Here is a 9,959-nt window from a genome sequence, read left to right on the forward strand (position 1 = left end):
AGGCTTCCTTGGAATCTCAGCACCAATTTTTCAGGAGACTGAGATATAGCCTCAGACCCAACAGCTAAGTCTGTGCTATGGCTAGTGTCTTTGTTTATTTTTGATTGATTGATTGATTCTTTTTTTTTTTTTTTGGCTAAAATTCTCAAGAAATTTCTCAAGAGATACCCCAGAAAGAAGCCCTTAGAGATGAGACATCCTGGGAGAGGTGCCAGCTCCTTTGCACCATGCCGGAGTGGGAGGTCCCGGGCTGCATGCAGCCGGGAATGCTGAGGGGGACAGGGCAGCCAGGGAGGACTCATTTGCTAGACCAGTGAGGCAAGAAACTTTATTGTTCTAACCCAGAGGGAGAAAGTGGACACACTTTTTCAGATTACAGAGCTGGGTACTGGGAAAAAAGGCAGAAGGTAGAAGACTAAAAGGAGCAGCTTCCCACAGGCAGAGGGAGGGCCGGGTCCTAGCACTGGCCTCAGGCCAGGTGAGTCCACATGCCAAACAGCCCTCCTGGAGGTTCAGAGCCCAGGAATCTCACCGCAGATGAAGAGTCCCATAAAGGACAGAAGTTGGATTTCAAAACAAGAATCAGGGTCAATTGCCAGGGCAGTACCTTTAAAAAGAAAGAGAAGGATTTTTATTTTTAAAAAATAGCACTTTAAGACCCCCAAATAGAGTGGCTATATTATGAGTTGCAACTAACACAGTTGTAGTGCTCAGGACAGCTCTTCTAGCAAAAGACTGGGACTAAAATGAAAGATCCTACTACTGCCTGCCCCTGCAATCATTGGCCTCACCTCTCCTTTTTCTATTTCTTTAAGTGATCCTTAATCATCCTTCTGAACCCCAGCCCCTCAAGTTCTCCCTGTTTTCCTGCTGGATCCTCCTGTTATGAAGAAGCCCTGTTTGTTGGGTTAACTTATATTAAGATGTAAGTGACTGACAGCAGCCTAATGGGAAGTGGTTACTGACTACCTGGACTAGAAAGCAGCTCTTTAAGTCTTGTCTAGTAGTTTTCCAAGGTGGTTACTACTGATCTCCCACCACATCCCTAGCAGGAGTGCCAGGCACTGAGATGCTCCTTTTCCAGAGTGGTCTATAACTATTAGAGTTTTGCCTTCCAACCTCTGGGCAGCTTGCAGAAGAGGAAACTGGGGATCCCAGAGCAATGGGACTCTAATGATAGGATGCTGGGCACTGTGTTGCTTGGGCAGGGAGTGATGAGGCTTTGGGTCAAGTGAGGATATCTACCCACTGTCAAATCCCACTGATGAGATGACTGAACTTAGCCTCCTGATAAAGCTAAGTTAACTCAGCTCCCCATTCTCAACAAGTCCCGCTGTCAGGAAATCATCTCCGCAACCAGAGGGGGAATACATCCCAGGCCCCATTATTTTTATATCCAGTAACAAATAAATAGAACGAACCCAACAACTGTTATTAGAATTTGTCAATGACCTGAAATTCATACTGTGCCTTTTGACTCACCCATGGTCTTGGGTTTCTAGTTAAGTTGCTAACACACCTTCTTTTTGCTGCCAGGCAAAGTAGGTGGGGTCATCTCTGCACATGTTCTTAATGGGCATTCCATACTGCGCTAAGTTCTTGACCCGGCTGGGTAAAACAGTGTAGGTCAGGCCGCGAGTAGACGGGTAACGCTTAAAAGCCTGGAAGGCATGTCACATCAAAATGATGAGACAGCATTTGGGGGTGGAACAGCAGGCAGGACAGAAAGGATCTGAGACCCTGGCCCATGAGTAAGTGGAGGCAGTGCATGGGGTGATAAAATTGACCAGAATAGCTCTGAACCCAAACATGCCCTTGGAGTCTCTAACAGCAATATCCTGTCTGGCCACAAGGTGATGACATTACTCCAGAAAAATCTGCCTGTGCGTTCAGGTAACTTTTCCTGTCTGTTCCTTTCACCCTTTTAAACTTAATAATTCATTTGGTCTTCAATGCTTTCTCATGTCTAATGAAAATATAGGATGCTTTAAATTTTTTGTTGCATTATATTATGTTTTTGCTTGTTAAATCGGATGGGATACTTTCAGCTTTTCTTTTAAAAAAATTGGTAAGTTGCCTTACTTTTATGTGACCTGAAGTGTATCTTTTTTACCCCTGGAGAGTCAGCACCTCCTGCCATGGATATCAGTGTCGGCCAAATGTGCTGTGCAGGCTACTTAAGCAAATGACAGCAGATTTCAATGACTTGTCCAGGACCACCTGCTGGTTTTTAACTTACTGGACTACTTTTGTCATTTAAGAAGCTGAGGGGAAGAGAGCTTCAGCAGTCCTGGGCTTATTTTCAACTGAAGAGAATATGTGTGGATATGTTTAGGGGGTAGGCAGAGGAGAAAGAAGGTAGGGGAATGTGAATATTCTGTCACTTCACTCTAATATTTACATTCAACAATTTATATTCACTAACATGTAGCTCAAACCCTTCTGGAATTCATCAAAATGAGATCACTGTATAGAACTTTTATTTGATTAAATTATGACTTGACTTGAATGAGCCATCAACTGCACCTGGAGTCCTTGGTATGATGGTGGAATTTCATGGGCATGAAGAACAAGCATGATCCAAGTCTCTCTATGTGCACAGCCTTGTCCTAGGAGGTCGGATGCAGAGTTGGAAAACACCAAACTAAAAGGGAACCACAGTGAACTGGCTTCACTTACCTGCTTGTCCAGGGCCTTGCTAATGTCATCCGAACTTGGGAAGACTGCTTGGTCCATCTTGGCCAGGACTCAGGCCATCTTGTTAAATAGCTTAGCCGCCAACAGAGCCTTAAAGCAACACAGCAGAAACACGTCATTCATGCAGTCACAATATTAATGGACACCCACTTTCTATCAATGTGGCACAGCTGCTCTTCTGACTGATGTACAGCATCCAGCAGAGTGCCACTCTGGGCACCACAAAAAGGCCAGCATCAGGACTGGTAACACGTTCAGAGCCCTGCTACTCCTGGGGCTTTTGGCACTGTCCCCTGATGTGGGTGAGGAAAGGAATCTCTCGGGGAATTCTGCACACAATGAATGGACAGGTGGGATGGGAGGGATAGGGGATTAGATCTAATAATAAGGCTGACTTGCAGGTCCTGTTCTGCCACTTAGCAACCATCATGGTCCTCAGTGGGCTCCACAATCCTCTGTTTTTTCATCTGAAAGCAGAAATAATAATAGCCCCTCTCCCACAGGGTTGCTGTGAAGATAAGAGGAGAAATTAACTGCTTGTGAGGGCACTGTGAAAATTATGGAGTGCTCTCTGAATGTACAAGGTTGTCAGGACCTTGGACCATGCCCTCTAGACTCAGATTCTAGCCCTAGGTCTGCCACTGACCATCCGCCTCCATGAGTCCCTGGGCCTGTCATCTGGCCTCTCAACAGCCTGGAGTAGAGCAGCGGTTCTCCAGCCGTGCCTGACTGAGCTTAAGGTTTGCCTGCGTCTCCCTTCTCCAGCCAGAGTAGTCCTGGCTTCTGCTGTTCCATGTCATAGACTACCATGGAATATTTTTGTTTGAAGAAAAGTCTCCATGGCATAGAGCAGAGTTGAAAATCACTAGCCTGTGTAGACTGTGTGCCCTCTAGCAGGATTCAGGGGACATTTCCTTGAGGAAATCAGGAATGGGTTAGGTGACTAGGGAGGAACGTGGTCAGGGAAGGGAGCACAGCAGATACAGGCTGGAGCAGAGAGAAAGCCTGTGCCTGAGGTGCCCATCCTGAGATGTCCAGAGTGGCTGGAGGGAATGTCATGGATGTGGGTGGGAGTGGGGCCAGATGGGAGAGGGTGGGGCCAGATGGGACAGGGCCTTGCAGGACAGAACAAGAAGTGTGGGCTTCTGCTTCACTTAATCCTTCAGAGTCCTGCCAGGTAGGAATGGTAGCTATTGATGCTATTTTGCAGAGGAGGAAACTGAGGCACACAAAGGCCGAGTGATGTCCCTGTGGTTATAGTGCTTTTCTATCAGAGAGCCAGGCCAAGCATACAGGTGGAGCCTTCTCGATATTGTGTCTTTCTGCTAGGTCTTACCATTGAAAGTGATGGGCAAGTGGTAGTCAGATTTCTAAAAATGAAAATACATCATTCTTCTTCTTTGGAAATTAACATTAAAATCAGAAGTCAAGACAAAATAACTTCTACAGCACATACCAGTTACAAGACATGGGGGCTTCTGAGATCAGAGGCCTTCAGTGGCCGTGTGAAGTCAACACCTCACAGGAACATAGGGGATGTAGGATCCCTATAGACCAGCTGGAATTCCCCCTATATTTTTTGGCTCAAAAAGAAGTCACTGCAACTGCAGGAAAGCTGTTCCCTTACCTAGTGATGTGCATGCCCATCAAGGACCTAAACCTAGAGAAGGCAAACGTCCTCTTTTCTCTGGAAAAGCATAAGGCTACATTTTGGACCAGATGTGGCTTTCTTTCACATTGTAATGAATGTGTTTCTCATCTTACATTCTTGTAGTCCAGGATTCCGTCCCATTCACTGAAAATATTGTTGTCTCGGATGCTGACCATACCTTGGAAGGCACTGATATAGATAATTTGAGTCCCAACAGATCCATCCAGAGGATGGTTGAAACGGATGTTCTGGAGAAAACCAAGCAACAGTGAGAAAAGTTGAAAGTTCAGAGTTCCTACTTCGCCCCTGCCTTGTAGGTTTTATGGGTACTCACAGGAAATTTGAGGAGGTTGCCCTTAATTATCACCTTTTAAAATGCTTCTGCTAAAGGAGGACTAGACAGGTTGAACTCTCTCCATCCTTACTCACCATCATGGCCAGGGATGGGGTTAGGACGAAGACCCCAAGGATGGAAGATGCGACCTGAAATGGAAACAAATATCAGAGCACTTTTGCCTTAGCTTCAGGTGAGCTCAGAGTCCAGAGCCCCAAGCCCTGCTGGGGCTGGAGCCTTCTTTAAATGATCTCTAACTCCCATCCTCTTTCATGGCATGGGGGACCCAGTGTATCAGGAGACTGTCACGCAGTATGGTTGATATGCTGGCTACTCAGGAGACAAAGCTTTATATAGTTCAGTCAAGGATACCTTTTGCTTCACTCTGCATGTATTGCTAATCACTGGGCTAAATATTAGGCAACCTGACCAACCACTTGATGCGCACATGGGGAAGGACCATCTCTGGCCAAATTTTAAAATAAGTGATGATAACTCAGGTTCTCAGTCTTCTTTTTCTGCACCTTCCTCTCTCTTTCCAAGCATTTGAGACTCCCTCTCTGCCCTCTCTGGAAACTGATATCCTCTTGATTTCCTTTCCTCTAGATTCTCCACTTTGCCTGAGAATAAAAGACCATGAACCACTTATTTGCACTTTATTTTGAAACAGATTGTGCCAATTAAATGTGACTAATTATTGAAATATTTGCAGTTAATCATTTCTTCTCAGTGTGGCCTACCTTGCTTGTTGAGGGAATTTTAAGCATCAGAGAGTAAGTCAGAGAGAATTGGTGGGAGCAGAAACAGGACAAGGTGAGAAAGTGCACAATGAATGTTTCCCCACATTCCATACCTCATCCTCATCTGGTCTACTGAAGGCTCAGGAACTCCCCTTCTCCCCAACCCCACAATATGCCACACACAACGAAAGCAAACAAAGGTGAGATACATATACAAAAGAAAAGAAAACAGCTACTCTATGAATAATCATGATGCTGTAAGGCTTATAGAGGAAATATATGAGCTGCAAATAGCAACACTATTTTATGAAACTATTAGGGTTGGTATATATTAAATATATTTGAAACTTTCCTTCACTGGAAATTTGTAAATAAGACAAGTCTAGGAAGAGAGGACCCTAAAATATGAATATCTGTGTAACCCCCAAGGATTCTGGACCTTTAAGAACTTAGTTATTACTTCCTTTGGGAGAGACTCTTTGTTCAGATGTTCCAAAACAGAGAGGCTATGTTTTTTCAAATTAATATTTGAAAATTCTAAATTCCCCTTGAGTTCAATTTGAAGAGTCCATGGGGAAAAAAGAACTTCTCCCTGGCTAGTTTGGCTCTGAGAACATAATCACCTACATTTGAAATTAGAAAGTATACTTACAAGATGTTTCATGGTGTCTCGTACCCCACGCAACAGCATGCATAGGAGAATTTTCTATGTCCCATTTATTTTCTAAATCTGGTTTATATAGTCCTATGCCTTTCAGCTATTGCCATGACAAGGGGTTCCGGGTAGTTTCCTATGATCTGGATACTATTCAGGGAGGAAAAAAGGCAAGTTTACATAATCACAGTTATTGCTTTTCTTTAACTACATCTGAGTATTTCTCCTTACCCTGATACCAAGCTAAACATTGGTTCCAAGGTAAACATGGCATATGAGCAAATCTTTGTGGGCTGGTATGCCCATGACCTTAGCAACTAAGGTGAACATTGCAAACATTGATCTCACAAAATGGTTCTGATATAAAAATCAATGAGCTCACTGTTTCTACTTCTCAGTTCCCTAAAAGTGTTTTTACTAACAGTGTGGGTGATTGAGACAAACCTCAGGAAACCAAAAGAAACAGGCTGAACTACACAATTAGACTGATTGAAAAGCAGTCTGGTCCCGCTCTTCATCCAAACCAAAAATCATGTGGTTGTCCCTGCACTGCCCTCTGTCTACCCACCAAGCTGACCTCATTTCACTTCGTCAAACATCCACCCTGGTGGACATTCCTGATGTCCTGATATTTTGCTCCTGCTACATGGTTTCTCTCCTCTGACCTTTCATTTCAGGGCACATTTTTCCATAAAGAACGTTTTGACTAGCCCTGGAAGTCCTGAGACATAGGAAAATATTGCCTTTATATAATAAGTCAAGCATCAATTCAGGCCTTTTCATACATTATCTTTTTTTTTTTTTTTTTTCCTCAAGCTCTGACTGGCAGTGGCCCAGCTACCTGGATCAAATTCCAGAAGGCCAGAACCAAACAGATACTTCTTCTGAGAACATGTGATCTGTATGGGCAAGCCTGGGCACTGGAATGACCCAAGGAGGAAAGACAGACAGCTCAGTCCTTACAGTGCCTAATAAAAACTGGCCACAGGAACATCAAGTAGTTGCATTTAGGGGGCTATAGGTCACCCAGGGCTCAGATAATATCATACTCATATCTCTATTGCTCTCAGTACTTCAAAAACACCATGCACAGACCACAAACTCAATACTTATTGAATTATTAAAGAAGTTATTAAAGAAGTTGGAATCATCACAGTTCCTTGCCTGTACCTTACTTTGGCTATTTATATTTTTTGTTGTGTTATATCTATTTGTACAGTTGTCTGATCAGGATATTAAATTGGACATTTATGTCACTTAATTATCAACTTTGTGAGGTTAGAGACTTTGTTTTGTTCTCTGCTGTAGTTCTAGTGTCTAATATTTAAAATAGTACCTGACACAGAGTAGGTTGTTTTGTTTTGTTTTTTGAGATGGAGTCTCACCCTGTTGCCCAGGCTGAAGTGCAATGGCGTGATCTTGGCTCACTGCAACCTCCGCCTCCCGCGTTCAAGTGATTCTCCTGCCTCAGCCTCCCGAGTAGCTGGCATTACAGGGATGTGCCACCATGCCTGGCTTATTTTGTATTTTTAGCAGAGACAGGGTTTCACCATGTTGGCCAGGCTGGTCTTGAACTCCTGACCTCAGGTGATCCGCCTGCCTCGGCCTCCCAAAGTGCTGGGATTACAGGCGTGAGCCACTGTGCCTGGCCCATATACTTGTATTTTTCCCCTAATCTCTAAGCAAATAAAAAATATAAGTCAGTAACCCAATCACATCATTATGGCCCACGTACAAACTCTCCTTCTCATATTCTTGTTTGGTTTGGTTGTTTTTCATTAGCTCTTTCCATTCAGTCTGATACACATGAGGACGCCTGGCCTTCTTCATGCATGTGCCACTTGTTTTCCATCTCTGTATTCAATTATGATTATATTCATTTGTTTTCTATGGCTGTTTTTAACCTCCTCCCTCTTCTACCCTGTGGATCTTCTCCTCTCACCTTTTTCACCTCCTGCATTTTTATATACATCCAGGAACCCAGGACTCCTGCCTTCCAGGACACCAACTGCCCTGATCCCGCTGTGCTCCTGTTAGCTCTTCTCCTTCTGGCTCAGTTTCCCTGGATGTTTCTGTGCCTATTCTTTTGTCCTTAATATTTTCTCTAAAGCAGGAACCTCTGGGTAGGCACAGTATGTTAGCACACATTATCTTGCAGCATCTTGTATCTATCCTGAGCTACTTATTTTTTTCTCTATGTGCACCCAACCTTAATGGCTTGATTTATCCCACTTCTTTCTGAAGTTCATTCCAGGTAAATTGGCAGCTAGGGTTCCCAGTCCACCCCATCTTATTAGGCAGTTGACATAGTCTTCTACAAAGCTGAATTCTCTTATTTCTAATTTTTTTATTCAATTGAAAACTTCGAACAGCCTGATCATTTTTTTTCTCTCTCCAAATGAAAAGTGGCCAGCTGTCGGCCCCCTTGCTTCCATGAAGGCATCCAAATAGTTTTATAGTGTTACGCCCAAGCCAAGACTTTGGTAACATTTCAGTGATCTGCCTAACTTTCAGGAATGTGCTGATCAGCAATCTGATTGGGGCAGGATCTTGGAAGCTCTGACTCATGAGATGACACAACTGTCCCTATTGTCTTATTGGAGTACCTTCTGGGCGCTGAGGGTTGTAACCTTGGCAAAACTGCCATTTCAGAGAAGGGAGGGAAGTGGCCCTGGGCTTGGGCAATAGGACATGCCTAGGAACTGTTGAGGAAGCTATGTGCTAGCATGTAATAACCCGTGAAAGAAAACTGGGAGACAGGAAGAAGGGGCAAGACCCCCTTCCTTCGTTCTCTTACAACGTCCCCAATATGCTATTATGAGTTAGATGTCTTGTTATCAGAGATCAATACTCCCATTACTTAGGAGAGTCTTGCCTCAAAGAAACTTTGGGTTTCCAGTAAATTGTTGCAAGATGTATGTTCTCATTATAACACATGTGCATGAAGCAACTTCTGCACATACTCAGTCATGATCTACTCATTCCCCCAACAGAAAATATTCACATGCAATGTTTCCCTTGCTTTCTGTCATGTGTTCCTAAGGCTGCCTCCTTAGGAACCACTTTTGGTGGTCAAATTTAGGCTGAGTGGATGATGCATTAATTCATTATTATCTCTTATGTAAGGGAGCATGGGGTGTGATCACTAGCTTTCTGGATGATGTCCAAGGATACTTGCTTCCAGGAATTCATATCCTTGTATAGGTCCTACTCACTCTGAATAGAGTTGACCTGTGCAACCAATGGGATATTGTGGAAATAAAGGTATGGAACTTTCTAGGTTAGTTCTTAAAAGACATTGTGACTTCTGCCTTGTACATTCATGTGTCATTCACTCTGGAGGAACCAGCTGCCATGTTTTAAGATGTTCAAGTAGGCTCATGGAGAGGTCTGTGTAGCAAGAAACTGAGGCCTTCTGCTAAGAGCAATGTGAGGAGCCATCTTGGAAGCAAATCTGCCAGCCCCAGTCAAGCCTTCAGAGGACTGCAGCCCTGGACAACATCTTGACTAAAACCCAATGAGCTACTCTAGTCAGAACCTCAAAAACTGTGTAATGTAACACATGTTAATTGTGTTCATGTTTTGGGTAATTTATTATGCCATAAGAGAGCTAATTTTTTAAAAATTGAGGTTAAATTCATATAAAATGAAATTAACTATTTTGAAGTGACAATTCATTGGCGTTTAGCACAGCCAAAAAGTTGTGCAACCATCATGTCTGTCTAGCTCTGGAACATTTTCGTCACCCCGAAAGGAAACTTGATAACCATTAAGCAGTTACTTTCATTCTCCCTTCCCTCAGACTTTGGCATGCACCAATCTGCTTTCTGTCTGCATGGATTTACCTATTCTGTATATTTTATACGAGTGAAATCATACAAT

At 43.6% G+C, this 9,959-nt stretch overlaps 1 protein-coding gene across 1 annotated transcript; it reads right to left on the reverse strand.

The window, feature by feature from the left end:
* Positions 1–512: 512 nt before the first annotated feature.
* On the reverse strand, positions 513–6,086 carry LOC129030691 (gastrokine-3-like). Its single transcript, XM_054476323.1, is given in 6 exon segments — positions 513–607; positions 1,520–1,661; positions 2,680–2,787; positions 4,462–4,596; positions 4,778–4,831; positions 6,075–6,086. Coding segments are annotated over 6 exon segments (546 nt in total).
* Between the last annotated feature and the right edge of the window lie 3,873 nt (positions 6,087–9,959).

Source organism: Pongo pygmaeus, chromosome 12 (genome assembly GCF_028885625.2).
Source record: "Pongo pygmaeus isolate AG05252 chromosome 12, NHGRI_mPonPyg2-v2.0_pri, whole genome shotgun sequence".
NCBI lineage: Eukaryota > Metazoa > Chordata > Mammalia > Primates > Hominidae > Pongo > Pongo pygmaeus.